The sequence below is a fragment of the Peromyscus eremicus genome, chromosome 1, assembly GCF_949786415.1.
Source record: "Peromyscus eremicus chromosome 1, PerEre_H2_v1, whole genome shotgun sequence".
Lineage (NCBI taxonomy): Eukaryota > Metazoa > Chordata > Mammalia > Rodentia > Cricetidae > Peromyscus > Peromyscus eremicus.
In genome coordinates this window covers 55,729,254-55,745,050 of record NC_081416.1, presented here as the reverse complement: position 1 = coordinate 55,745,050, position 15,797 = coordinate 55,729,254, and the positions used below count along the sequence as shown (strand labels likewise).

At 39.9% G+C, this 15,797-nt stretch overlaps 1 protein-coding gene across 1 annotated transcript in view; it reads right to left on the bottom strand.

Annotated features, from left to right (window-relative positions):
* Top6bl (TOP6B like initiator of meiotic double strand breaks) overlaps positions 1-15,797 on the bottom strand; it is an 87,007-nt gene that overhangs the window by 27,342 nt on the left and 43,868 nt on the right. Inside the window, 5 exon segments of the mRNA XM_059263263.1 lie at positions 16-169; positions 5,429-5,618; positions 6,190-6,261; positions 6,586-6,641; positions 10,674-10,757. Of these exon segments, the coding sequence (XP_059119246.1) occupies positions 16-169; positions 5,429-5,618; positions 6,190-6,261; positions 6,586-6,641; positions 10,674-10,757 (556 nt within the window).

The following is a 15,797-nucleotide window of genomic DNA, read 5'->3' as shown; positions in this document are numbered from 1 at the left end:
AATGTAGATACATACCTGTATCCAAATTGAGATCCAAAGTGGGTACCATAAACAAATTGTGTTTCTTCCAGTCAATGAAATAAGAGGTATCTCTGAAGACAGTGGTACTTGGCTGCTCCTGATCTGATATCAGAGGTAGACCCAAAGGTCCATACAGAAATATGTTTAGCTGCTAAAGAAAACTGTCAAACTTTTCTTACAACTATGTACTCATATAAAACAAACTTACATACTGGCCTGCTCACACTCCCAGGAATATACACATATGCTATACAATTGCATATTTAGCTTTCCCACAACAAAGACAGGTATGATGCATGGGAGATCTACCAGAATCCTCAGACTCACTTTTGCAGGGTATTAATGAGTGACAATTTATTGATTCATCTTATTCATCTGATCATAAATTTGAGTGGCACTACAAGCTAAACACAATGCTAGGATCTGGAGGTATAAGGATGAGTAACTAGATTCAGTATCTGTTCTCAAGTTTTACCACATTTTAGTATGGTAGACACATAAAACCTAGTAAATTTCAGTATGAGGTAGTGCATGCTTGGATAGAACTGCATAAAAAGGGGTATTTTCTAGAAAAGAATTGAGTGCATTTGGATTGAGAGAAACCTCCTCTTACTTTATCTAACCCTATTTCTCACCAAGGCCTGGAAATAATCACTCCTCTCTGGACTATTTGCTTTTTGTTTTGTTTGGTTTGGTTTTTTTGTTTTGGTTTGGTTTGGTTTTAGTTTTTCGAGACAGGGTTTCTCTGTGTAGTTTTGGTGCCTGCCCTAGATCTTGCTCTGTAGATCAGGCTGGCCTCAAACTCACAGAGATCCACCTGGCTCTGTCTCTGTCTCCCGAGTGCTGGGATTAAAGGCGTGAGCCACCACCTCAGCAACTTTTGCTTTCTTATGCTCATGCCCCGAATAGGGTTTCTCAATATGTATCAGCACTTGACACCTGGAGGCAGATTTTCCTTGTTGGGGAGGGGCTGTTTATATACTATAGAACAAAATGTTTTAGAAAGTCACAGAACAGGCTGGAGAGATGGCTCAGAGGTTAGGAGTACTGACTGCTCTTCCAGAGGTCCTGAGTTCAATTCCCAGCAACCACATGGTGGCTCACAACCATCTATAATGAGATCTGGTGCCCTCCTCTGGCCTGCAAACATACATGCAGGCAGAACACTGTATACATAATAAATAAATCAATCAAAAAAAAAAAAAAAAGAACTTAGAACAATAAAAAAAAAAAAAGAAAGTCACAGAACAAAGGAAGCTGAACTCTCAAAGTCTCCTTCACAGATCTCAGCAGGCATTAGCATAGGAACTGAGGCCACCACACTCATTGTCCAGGGTCTGAGGATCTTTGAGTTGCTTCACATACAATGTGAAGAATTTAAAAAAATAGAGTGTCCAGAATCCAAGCATATGGTTGTCTTATGATTGGGTATGTTTTCTGCATATCCCTAGCTGTCCTAGAATTCGTTCTGTAGACCAGGCTGGCCCTCAACTCAGAAATCTGCCTGCCTCCACCTCCTGAGTGCTGGGATTAGAGGTATGCACCATCACTGCTCAGCTGGTGCTTTACTTTTAAAAATCATTTTCATTTTATTTGTATGGGTGTTTTGTCTGCATGCCGTTTGGCTCATGCATGAAGTGCCTGTAAAGGCCAGAAAGGGCATCAGGTCCCCTGGAACTGGAGTTACAGACAGTAGTGCACTGCTATGTGGGAGCCGGGAATTGAACTCTGGAAAAACTGCCAGTGTTCTTAACCACTAAGCCATCTCTCAAGCCCTACCTTCCTTTAAGGTAGGGTTTCATGTAGCTAGGCTGGCTTCAAGCTATGTATGTAGCCAAGGATGGCCTTGAACTTTTGATCCTGTATTCACCTCCTGAGTGCTGAGATTACAGGTATATACCACTATGCTCAGTTTATGTAGTACGGAAATCCAAATGCAGGGCTCTGAGCACACTAGTTAAGCACTCTACCGACTGAACTATATTACTAGCTCTTAATTGGACACTTAAAACCATTTACATTTAATATGAATACAGCCATGGTATTAAATCCCCTTGTTATATGTTTTCCATTTGTTCTCTTTACTATTTTTGAACTCTATTTTGGATTGAGTATTCTATCTCTGTTTTGACACATTAGTCATGACTCATTGCTTTAGGCTTTAAAATTTTAACAGGAGTCAACGGTTGACATATATAGAAGAATCCAACAATACACTTCCATTTCTTCCTGATTGGCTCATGTTATTGTTGTCAAGTAAGATTTGGAGGTGGACCAAGATATATTATATACATGCATGAAATTGTCAAAGAGTACTTTGTCTTTTGGTTTTTCGAGACAGGGTTTCTCTGTGTAGCACAGGCTATCCTGGAATTTACTCTGTGCTGGCCTAGAACTCACAAAGATCTGCCCACCTCTGCCTCCTGAGTGCTGGGATCAAAGGTATACATCACCACCACCCAGCTAAAAAATACAAAATTTAGCGGGCGGTGGTGGCGCACGCCTTTAATCCCAGCACTCGGGAGGCAGAGCCAGGCGGATCTCTGTGAGTTCAAGGCCAGCCTGGTCTCCAAAGCGAATTCCAGGAAAGGCGCAAAGCTACACAGAGAAACCCTGTCTCGAAAAACCACAAAAAAAAAAAAATACAAAATTTAAAGGATTTCCTTAAGCATTTTTATAATACTGCTTGTTAGTGAATTCTTGACTCTTTTGAATGCCTGAAAAAGTCTTAATCTTGAATTCATTGGTTTTTGTTCGGAGGCGGGAGGGTTCTGGGGGGAGGTTCTCACTCTGTATCCCAGGCATTTTCCATCTTCAGGATCCCATGTTCTGGAATTATAAGAATAAGCCCTCAGGACCAGCCCTTGTCTTCACTTTGTGTGTTTGTGTGTGCATGTGGAGGTCAGAGGACAACTTGGCTGTCATTCTTCAGATACCATCCATCCTATTTTGAGACAGTGTTTCTCTTGCCTCAAATTTGTCAATTAAGTGAGGCTGGACAGCTAGTGAGCCCCAAGGATCCACCCATTATTCGGGAAACTCCAATCTGATGCCATGAAATATGAATTTTTCCATTTAGCCTGATAGGGATGGAAACTGTCTTGGCTTTGTGTGGGCCAGCACTGGCCTATGGAGCTCTGAATCTGTGCATTTCTCTTCTGTTTTCTTATAAGTTCTAGCTTCCTGGCTCTCAAATCATCTCATCTCAGATCCACCAGACTCTAGGTGAGTGTCCCTGCTTGCTCCACAGCCTGGAGATTCTCTCTGGCAGTCTGGCAAGGCAATCTAAGTTTTCTCTTTAGAACACTGTTCTACACAATGTGTTATATAACAGCCTTATTATTTGGCTTGACAAAAGAGTGGTCATCTACTTTGGGTTGAACAATTTTTTTTCACTCATAATTTTGGGGTTCTGTTTTCTAGGGTCATTGTAGAGGTCACACTGGGATTAAAATAATGGTAATGGAGAAAGGACAGCATTTACTTTTATCATGAAAATTAGCTGATAGGAAAACAGACAGCAAAGCTTAGGTCTTTCCATCTCAGCTGCTTCTTGATGTGTCCTTTGCCTTACAGAAACTTTTCACTTTCATGAGGTCCCATTTATTAATTTCAACCTTTGTGCCTGTGCTATTGGTGTTCTGTTCAGGAAGCTGTCTCCTGTGCCAATATGTTCGAGATTATTTCCCCCTTTCTCTTCTAACAGGTTCAGTGTATCTGGATTTATGTTGAGGTCTTTGATCCACTTGGACTTGAGTTTTATGCAGGGTGATAAATATGGATCAATTTGCATTCTTCTACATGCCAACATCCAGTTAGACCAGCACCATTGTTGAAAATGCTTTCTTTTTTCCATTGTATAATATTGGTGTATTTGTCAAAAATCAGGTGTCCATAAGTGTTTGGATTTATGTCTGGATCTTCAATGAAGTGAGAAACAAAGGGCTGACTGTAAAGCATGGTGGGAGACTGGTGAGGCACAAAGGAGGCGAGGAAAAATCAAAAACATTTACCTGCTTTGTGAATAACATTAAACACCTATGGTTTGCAATGATAAGTTAAAATATTATTGCTAATCAGTCCTGGTGGTGGTGATGTACACCTCTAATCCCAGCACTTGGGAAGAAGAGGCAGGTGGATCTCTGTGAGTTAAAAGCCAGTCTGGTCTACAGAACAAGTTCCAGGACAGCATAAGCTACATAGAGAAACCTTGTCTCAAAAAATACGTATATATTGATAATCAATATTTCACTTGTCAAGTCACCGAAAGCATATAATGTCTGATGGTGCCAATTTGACTATCTGCACATGGAAGGTAACCTGGGAAGCTGCACACCACCACAAAATTGAAGCCATTCATGCCTACACAACACACACACACACACACACACACACACACACACACATTTATTTTGTGTGGTATTGTAACATGATGTGGTCATCTACAAAATTCCCATTGTTACAAAAACAAAAACTTAAAACTCACGATGTTTTAAGTAAGTTTACAACATTGTGCTGGGCCACATTCATAGCTATCCTGGGCCACATGACATTACAGTCATGGGTTGGACATTCCTGTGTGAGGAGCTTCATATGGATTATAGTTCTCCATCTTTGCAGGAGAAAAATCAATCCACGAGATACTTTCATCTTTAAAGCTGAGGAAGCAAGAGCTAGGCTGGTTAAACCAGTTGCTTCTAGGGAACAGCATTGACACCCCCATATCCCAGTCTCAACAAGACACTATAGAACATTTACTCATGGGATAAACCAGGGGTGGTGGCTCACATCTATAATCCTAGCACTTGGGAGATGGAGGCAGAGGATTGTAAGTCTAAGGGAATCCAAAGCTACTGAGTTTGAATCCAGCCTGGCATATAAGAGATCCCATCTTAAAAACAAACAAATAAACAAAACCACTCCTGCTCCAGGCTCTCAACTTCAGTATTGAACACTGGTTTCCTTACATTAAGTTCTTCAAGTGTTAACTCTTGCCTTTCTACACACGCAGTGTGAACTCAGGACTTACTGGCTCTTATTCCACTTCACTCACTTGCTTGGTAATCACTACTTTTCTCCTACAGCACTCTGAACAGGCTCTTGCCAAATCCTTCAGTGTTTTCCCACCATAGAGAATGCAGGTCACATTACTTAGTAAGGCAAACAAGACCCACCACACTAGACTCCAACCATTTTTTTCTGGTGTCATCTCTGCCTTTCACTATCTGTTGTTGTATTCAGTTCTTTGGCAAATACTGCAAGCCTAGCATTCACACTGGGTTATACTTTTATACAGTCATACAGAGTTACAGATACATAACTCATATATAAAGACTTGCCTAAGATTAGAATTAAAAACTCATCTTCAAAGGCAATTGGATAGAACCTGTCCAAAGGATATGGAAACTGAAGAAATCCTGTTCAGTTGGCTGGAGAAGCCCTTGGGACTGGGGCATAGAGCAGCAACTGGAGTCAGTGTCAGTCTGCCCACCGAGCCCATGTCGGCCATGCCGTCAGGGACGGACAGCACTGCTGGATGTCCGAGCACAGGGTGGATTCTGCTGCAGTGTGACCCACTGGAACTCAACTTGGGCTTACTATTAAAAAACATATGAGACAAATTTGACTTTTTTCTTCTTCAAGAAATTATTTAATGTTCCTTAACTGCTCAGTATACACATAGCCATACGCCTACCACATTATCTTATCTGCATAAGATCAGAAAAACTGGCATTCCAAAGACTATATCATGGCCCCTGCTTTTGTTGTCTCTCATGATAGTTTTTGTCCTCAAATTATATTCTCTCCATTACAATTATACTCTATGGTTCTAAGCATATGTTTCCAAAATCATTCAAAGATCAGTATTGTGTGTGATGACTGTGAGCAAATGGCCTAACACTGGCCCCGTGACACCTCAGAGTCTGCTTCTGGGCACACTACTTTCCTGTGTAGGTCAGAGGCTGCTGTCAGGTAAGAACAATGAGAAGAATTAGGCTCTCATCCTCTCCAACAAAGAAGGTAGTTGATTTGTTCCCCCCCCACACACACACAGGTCTCTTCTAAACAAAAGAAATACAAGAAAAGAAGAGAGGAGGGGGATTGGAGGGAAGGAGAAAGGGAGAGAAGAGGAAAAGAAAAGGCAAGGAGGCCATTTCTAGCTTCTACCTCACATAATGCTGAAAGCCCACAGCAAGAGTGATGCCATTGGACAGTCTCAAAGTCGGTTCGTTCTCTGCCCTGCAAAACAAAACAAAGTCAACTCTCAAATCAGTCTCTAGTTGGCTCATGACTACTACCACCCAGAGATCACTGGAATTCAGCAACCAAAAACCAAAAGGAAAACCACAACTTTAAAGCTCATTCGCCTCAGTGAAAGGGAGAGACATGTAAGGTTAGGAGGAACATATTTATTTGTTAAAAGCTAATATAGAATAAGAAATGTGAGGGTTTCAGGATTAGTTTCAAAGAGATTTTGGACTAAGAAATCAAACTGTAAACCTGTTGTAAACACAGGGCAATCATGCTTAAAAATCATTCAGAGCCATAAAATCATTTACAGACCCAAAGATCTCTGCAGAATGGATCCCATTCACCGTTAAACTGAAATTAAACTTGAGCTGCAAAACAACAAATGAAGGGTAAGATTTCATACTAGTCAGGACAGAGATTTAAAAAAAAAACGTCCACACACAGAGTAGTAGAAGCTACAAGAGAAGTGTTGCTGTTCCCACACCCAACCTGCAGGACCAAAATAGGCCTCAGTGGAGTGCAGGGATCCCAGGGAACCACCAGAAAAGGATTGAAAACCTCCCCTTCCCCACAGGCCAGAACCCACTAACACTGAAGCTTTGGAGACCAAAGCCCCCACAGCACTACACAGAACCTTCGAGAGTCAGAGGGAATCTGAGAACTTCATTTTCAACTCAGCACAGTTGTGCAAGCAATTCACTCCACAGGCTCTTATTTCTTACTTTCTGTTATTTCTCACGCTTGCATGCATGTCTCGGGATGGTTTTGTTCTTGTTTGTATTGTTCAGTTTGGTTTCAGGACTGTTCATGCGTCTCAACCAGCTTACCCCGAGGCATACTTTACTATGCTCTTCACCGGCATCTCTTATGCCGACCCCCGCTTATTTCTCTTCTCTCACCCTTATCTTCTCATTGCACATCTTAACTGTAACCTCTCAGATCTACAACCCCAACTTCCCCCTCCCAGCTTCTTTACCTACATCAATTATTTTCAAAGTCTCATCCTTAGTTCTGATCCTTTCCCACTCTCCTACTTCTAATCTTTTGAAAATTGACTTTAAAATTTTTAATGATTTGTATATGTTCATATTGGTGCAGTGACACCAGAGGCCAGAGAGGGTGTCAGATCCCCTGGGGCTGGTTACAGGTAGTTAGGAGCCACTTGATATGAGTGCTGGGAATTGAACTCAGGTCCTCTTGCAAAAGCTCATACTGCTCACCATTTCACAAAAGATTAGAAGTGGGAGGGAAAACAATGTGTGCTTAACCACGGAGCAATCTCTCTTGCTCCCAACTCATTTTACTGACTAAAATCTGAGTAGGATCCATACTAGTCTTGGTTGTTTATCTCTACCAATTATGAAGTGAGGGGCCACTGTTGTTAACTGCTAGAATGGCATTTGCACAGCAGTATAAAGCAGATGAGCTGTGGTTGCTCTTCCAGCTAATATCCTAAGAATATAGAACCCATGCCAGGCACCCCTGAGCTACTGGACTAGGTATTATTCCCTGAAGTACATATTAAACTCTATCACATCCAAATCCTACTTAAAAATTGAAAATTCTTTAACTGAAGCAATATAGTTGATTAAAAAAAAAAAAAGCAATGAAGTAACACCAGATGATAAACCTCAATGCAGTAACATAAGAAACAGAAATAACTAAGACACTATAATACCTCCAAAATTTCTAATCCTATAAAATTTTGTCTAAGGAAAGTGAGGTAGATGAAATCCCAGACAGAATGATTATAAGTGCTCAAAGACACAGAGAAATGAAATAAGGACGGCAATGGATGGCATAAAAGAGGGATTCTATGGTGGTATTTTATTTGTACTGAAATGTGATTTTAATTGTATGTTAATAAATAAAGTTGCCCGGGGGTCAGAGCTATTAGAGCCATAGAAAGAGAATGGCGGTGGTGGTGCACGCCTTTAATCCCAGCACTTGGTAGACAGAGCTAGGTAGATCTCTGTGTGTAAAAAGATACAGCCAACATGGGAGACACACGCCTTTAATCTCAATACCATAGAGGACCTGGAGGGCTGTACATACAGGCAGTGACGAAGCAGTCATGTGCTGGGTTTACAACCAATGAGAAGGCAGAACAGCTAGACTATATAAAGACAAACACACAGGAAGTAGCTCCCTTTTCGGAGAGCTCTCTTGGCTGAAGCAGGAAGGGTAAGGCTCTTAGTTCTGACCTCTTGGCTTTCTTCTCTGAATCGGCTCTGTGTTTCTTATTTAATAAGACGGTTGGTTACATCTACAGGATTCCACAAAAAGAAACACTGAAGGAAAACAAGCCGAAACACTGGATAGAAAAAACCATAGTAAGTCAAATAAAACAACTCTGGAAAGTCTCTTCAACATAATGTGTTGTGGAGAGAACAAAATATCTGCGCTTGAAGACAAAGTGGAGGAACTGGAACAATTCAACAAGGACAGAGGTAAAAGAAGAAGAAAATACCATCAAATAGCCAGCCAGACACACACACACACACACACACACACACACACACACACACATGCACACACACACACAAACCACACCAGAACAACAGTTAAGCAAGAGAATAGGAAAAGCAAATACTACAAAATCAATGAAATGGCAGGAATCAATACACATCTCTCATTAATAACTCTGAATATTAATGGCTTCAATTTCCCCCCAAAAGGAAAAGACTAGTAGATTGGGCCAAAAACTAGGAAAGATTTACTTGTTGGCTCCAAAAACTTCATGTCAAAAGACAGATACTACACCCTTAAGTTGAAGGACAGAAAAAGGTGTTCCAAGTAAATGGACTTAGGAAACAAACAGGTGTTGCTGCTCTAATATCTGACTAAACAGACTTCAAACAAAAACTAGTGAGAAAGCTGGGCGGTGGTGGTGCACACCTTTAATCCCAGCACTCGGGAGGCAGAGGCAGGCCGATCTCTGTGAGTTCGAGGCCAGCCTGGTCTACAGAGTGAGTTCCAGGACAGGCTCCAAAACTACACAGAGAAACCCTGTCTCAAAAAACCAAAACCAAAACCAAAACCAAAAAAAAAAAAAAAAAAAAGAAAAAGAAAAAGAAATCAGGAGCAATCTCAAGTAACAAACGCCTTACACATGGAGAGAAAGAACAAGCTCCACGTCAACAGAAGGAAAGAAGTCACTATGATCAGGGTACACACTAACTACATGAAAACAAAAAATCCTCACAGTTGGGTCTTTGAGAAGATAAACAAGACATAAAGCCCTAGCCAAACTAGCCAACAGAGAAGTGTAGGTGGGAATGTAGGCTGAAGATAGATGCCCCAATGTTACAAAAGGACTTTGGATGACTGTCCAGACAGCCAGCTGTCTCTGTCATTTCTAGAATGGTGGAAGTTGCTTGCAATGAACTTCAATTTACTCAGATAATATTGTATCCTTCTGGGGTCTTTGATGGAGTTAAAGACTAGGTAGTTATAATTATAGTTTTCCTTAGTCATGATAAAAGATAAAATTAGATATAAAACTTTAGACTCACAAAAATAGATATATGATAGAATGATAGAATATTTTATTTAAATTTGCCAAACACAAATAGAATAGATATTGTAACTATAATTCTTGCTTGATAATGTTTTGTTATATGTAGTTTTACTATGTTAAAATGAAAACCTTCTTTTTTGATTAGACAGAAAAGGGGGAAGTGCTATGGGATGGTCTTTCTGTATGCTGTGAATATGTGTTGCTACCATTGGTTAATAAAGAAGCTGCTCTGGCCTATGGCAAGACATGTTATAGCCAGGCAGGAAATCCAAGCAAAGATATAGGGAGAAGAAAGGCAGAGTAAGGGAAGACACTGTGGGCCGCTGGGGGAGCAAGATGTAATGGAACACAGGTAAAGCCACGAGACACATGGAAATATATAAATAGAAATGGGTTAATTTAAGGTAGAAGAGCTAGTTAGCAATAGCGTGAGCCATAGACCAAACAGTTTGTAATTAATATAAGCCTCTGTGTGTTTATTTGGGACTGAGTGGCTACAGAACACAGGAAAACTTCTGGCTACAGAGAAGACTCAAATGAATAAAACTAGAGATTAAAAAGGGAACTATTACAACAAATGCCTATGCAATTTAGAGAATCATTAGGTCTTATATTAAAAAAAAATGTATGTTCTTCTAAACTAGAAAACCTAAAGCTCATGATCTACCAAAATTAAACCAAGGTGAGCCTAGCATGGGGGTGCATACCTTTGATTCCATATTCAGGAGGCAGAGGCAGGCAGACTTTTGAGTTCTAGGCCAGCCTGGTCTACATAACAAGATCTAGACCAGTCAGGGCTCCTCAGTGAGGTTCTTGTTTTGTTTTTGTTTTAAAGAAACTATAGATAAATTGATTCTATTTAAAGAATGAACAACTTCACCTTGTGATGAACTATGATGATTTTTCGTAAAAAATGCTTTATAACCAGACAGTCTGTCTTCAAACTTCGAGGACTTTCATCAACCTGTAACAAGTAAACACAGTCTGTAACTCCACATATATAAACCCAACAGCACAAATAAGTTAAATAGGTATTTCTTCCTATAAAAGTAAATATTCAGGATATCCCAGCCCATAATTCCAATGGAAGCCCTTGCTCTACCAGAGGCTAAGCTGGCAGCCAGAACCCCACGTAAATGCCCTCCCCCAACTCTCTCAGTGCCTGCCCAGCCCACCCCCAATCAGCCCTCCCCTCCTTGTTACCACATCCTGACTCCCAGAGGACCCTCGGCTGGACTAAAGGACACACCAGCTGCCAGAACTTTAGCCCCCAATTTAGGTGGAAACTCCCTGCTTGACCAGAGGCCACCCCAGTCATCTGAAGTCCAGCCTCCAGCTTGGGTGGAGACTGACCTACTCAACCCCAGGACACTCCTGCAAGAAGACCAGAGAGGAAACAGAAACCAAGGGAAGAAAACAGCCATCCAACAGAGGCAAACTGGGAAATTGGCACCTAGACCTATAATCACCTCAAATCAAGATGCCTAGATGCCAGTGTAAGAATATCATTGACAACAGCCAGGGCAATATGTCACCATCAGAGCCCAGCTATCCTACTACAGCAAGCCTGAACATTTCAACACAGCTGAAACATAAGAAAACAACCTTAAAACCAACTTTATGAAGATGATAAAGGTCCTTAAAGAGGAAATTAATAAATCCCTTTAAACACGGAGGAAAAGACAAAAATTTGGATAAAAATGAATAAATTCCTTCAAGAAAGCCAAGAAAAAACTAACAGTTGAAGGAAATGAATAAAACTATTTAAGACCTGAAACTGGAAATAGAAGCAATAAAGACAATACAAACAGGGAATTCTGGAAATGGAAAATCTAGGTAAGTGAACAGGAACTACAGACATCATCACTACAGCAAACATCACCAACAGAATACAAGAGATGGAAGAGAGAATCTCAGGCATTGAAGATACCATAGAAAAAATAGATACATCGGTCAAAGAAAATGTTAAATCTAAAAAATTCCTGACCTAAAACATCCAGGAAATCTGGGACACTATGAAAACACTAAACCTAAGAATAGTAGGAATAGAAGAAGAATCCCAGCTCAAAGGCCCAGAAAATATTTTTACAAAATCATATAAGAAAATTTTCCTAACCTGAAGGACATGCCTATGTACCTATAAAGATACAAGAAGCATACAGAAGACAACAAATTGGACCAGAATAGAAAGGCCCCTCATTGCATACTAATCAAAACACTAAACATACAGAACAAAGAAAGAGTATTAAAAGCTGCAAGGGAAAAAGGCCAAGTAACATATAAAGGCAGAGCTATTATATCCTGACTTCTCAATGGAGACTCTAAGAGCTAGAAGGGGCCAAGACAGATGTCCCACAGACTCCAGGAGGCCACAGATGTCAGCATAGACTACTATACCCAGAAAAACTTCCAATCACCATAGATGGGGGAAATAATACATTCCATGATAAAATCAAATTTAAATAATATCTATCCACAAATCCAGCCCTACAGAAGGCACTAGAAGGAAAACTCAGACTCAAGGAGGTTAACTACACACATGAAAACACAGGAAATAATCTCACACTAGCAAAATCAAAAGAAGGGAAGCGCGCATACACACACACATATACTACCACCACCACCAACAACAACAACAACACCAACAACAAAATAACAGAAATTAACAATCATCATTGGTCATTGATATCTCTCAGTATCAATGGACTCAATTCTCCAATAAAAAGACACAGACTAACAGAATAGATGTGAAAACAGAATCTATCCTACATACAAGAAACACACTTCAACATCAAAGATGGAAATTACCTCATAGTAAAGGGTTGGAAAAAGATTTTCAAAGCAAATGAAAGCAAGTTGGTGTAGCCATTCTAATATCTAACAAAATAGACTTCAAACCAAAAATAATAAAAATAGATGGGAAAGGAAAAATCTACCAAAATGATCTTTCAGTTCTTAATATCCATGCCCCAAATGCAAGGGCACCTACATTTGTAAAGGAAACACTATTAAAGTTTAAATCACACTTAGACCCTCACACATGGATAGTGAGAGACTTCAATATCTCACTCTCACCAATGGACAGGTCATCCAGACAAAAACTAAACAGAGAAATAATGGAGCTAACAGACATTATGAACCAAATGGGCCTATCAGAATCTACAGAACATTCCATCCAAACACAAAAGAATACACCTTCTTCTCAGCACCTCATGGAACATTCTCCAAAATTGATCACATACTTGGTAACAAAGCAAGTCTCAACAGATACAAGAAAATTGAAATAACCCCTGCATCCTATCAGACCACCACGGATTAAAGCTGGATTTCATCAACAACAAAAACAACAGAAAGTCTACAAACTCATGGAAACTGAACAAATCTCTACTGAATGAACACTGGGTCAAAGCAGAAAGAAAGGAAGAAATTAAAGTCTTCCTAGAAATCAATGAAAATGAATGCACAACACACCCAAATTTATGGGACACAACGAAAGCAGTGTTAAGAGGAAAGTTCATAGCACTAAGTGCCTACATAAAGAAACTGGAGAAATCTCATAGTAGCAATTTAACAAACCCTTATCCAAACTAACTAAAAGACACAGAGAGGATATCCAAATTAACAAAATCAGAAACTAAAAGGGGATATAACAACAGACACTGAGGAAATCCAAAGAATCATTGCGTCATATTTAAAAACATGTTCTCTGGGAGGTAGGGGAAGGGACTGGGAGGGGTGGAGGGAGGGGAAACCTGCAGTTGGGATGTAATGTATGAGAGAAGAATAAAAGTTTTTTTTTTTTAAAAAGGGAAAAACAAAACTGAAAACCTGTATTCCACAAAATTGGAAAATCTAAAAGAAACAGATAATTTTCTCAATAGATATTACTTATCAAAGTTAAACCAAGATCATATAAACAATTTAAACAGACCTGTAACCCCTAAGGAAATAGAAGCAGTCATTAAAAGTCTCCTAACAACAACAACAACAACAATAACAACAACAACAACAACAAAAACCCAGTGCCAGACAATTTTAGTGCACAATTCTATCAAACTTTCAAAGCAGAGCAAATGCCAATACTTCTCAAATTATTACACAAAATAGAAACAAAAGGAACATTGTCAAATTCATTTTATCAGGCCGCAGTCACCCTGATACCCAAACCACACAAAGATTCAACAAAGAATGAGAATTATAAACTAATTTCCCTCATGAACATAGATGTAAAAAAAAAAACCAAACAAAAAACACCTCAATGCTCAATAAAATACTTGCAAATAAAATCCAAGAACATATAAAAAAGACCATCCACAATGATCAAGTAGGCTTCATCCCAGAGATCCAGGAATGGTTCAACATTTGAAAATCAATCACTGTAATCCACCATATAAACAAATTTAAAGAAAAAAAACACATGATCATCTCATTAGATGCTGAAAAAGCCTTTGACAAAATCTAACACCTCTTCACGATAAAAGTCTTGGGGAGATCAGGGATACAAGGACATACCTAACATAATAAAGGCAATTTACAGCAAGCTGACAACCAACATCAAAAAAAAAAACAAAAAACAAAAGAACGGAGAGAAACTCAAAGCAATTCCACTAAAATCAAGGACCAGACGAGGCTGTCCACTCTCTCCATATCTATTCAATATAGTACCTGAAGTTCTAGCTGAAGCAATAAGACAACTGAAGGAGATCAAGGGAATACAAATTGGAAAGGAAGAAATCAAAGTATTGTTATGTGCAGATGATATGATAGTATACATAAGTGTGGTGGTTTGAATAGATACGGCCCCCATAGACTCATGTGTTTGAATGCTTGGCCTATAGGAAATAGCACTATTAGGAGGTATGGCCTTATTGGAGTAGGTGTGGCCTTGTTGGAGGAAGTGTGTCACTATGGAAGTGGGCTTTAAATTCTCATACATGCTCAAGCCACGCCCAGTGTGACCATGTACTTCCTGTTGCCTGCAGATCAAGATGTAGCACTCTCAGCTACCTCTCCAGCACCATGTCTGCTTGTATGCTGTCATGCTTCCCACCATGACAATAATGGACTAAACCTCTGAGACTGTAAGCCAGTCTCAAATGTTTTCCTTCATTAGAGTTGCCATGGTCATGATGTCTCCTCATAGCACTAGAAAACCTAAGATAATAAGTGACCCCAAAAATTCTACCAGGGAACTCCTGCAGCTGACAAACACCTATAGTGAAGTGGGTGGATACAAGATTAACTAAAAAGAAAAAAATCAGAGCCGGGCTGTGGTGGCGCATGCCTTTAATATCAGCACTCGAGAGGCAGAGCCAGGAGAATCTCTGTGAGTTCAAGGCCAGCCTGGTCTACAGAGCGAGATCCAGGACAGGCACCAAAACTACAGAGAAACTCAGTCTCGAAAAACCAAAAAAAGAGAAAAAAGAAAAATATCAGTAGCCTTTCTATACACAGATGACAAAAGAACCAAGAAATCAGGGAAACAACATCCTTCACAATAACCACAATTAATATAAAATATCTTGGGGTAACTCTAACCAAGCAAGTGAAAGACTTGTATGACAAGAACTTCAAGTCCTTGAAGAAAGAAACTGAAGAAGATATCAGAAGATGGAAAGATGTCCCATGCTCATAGATTAGAAGGATTAACAATAGTAAAATGGCCATCCTACCAAAAGCAATCTACAGGTTGAACACAATTCCCATCAAAATTCCAACCCAATTCTATACAGACCTTGAAAGAACAATACTCAACTTCATATGAAAACAAACAAACAAACAAACCAGGATAGCTAAAACAATCCTGTACAATAAAAGAACTTCCAGAGGTATCATCATCCCTGATTTCAAGTTGTACTACAGAGCTATAATAATAAAAACTGTGGGTCTGGAGAGATGGCTTAGTGATTAAGAGCACTGACTGCTCTTCCAGAGGACCCAGGTTCAATTCCCAACACCCACATGGCAGCTCACAGCGGTCTGTAACTCCAGTCTCAGGGGACCT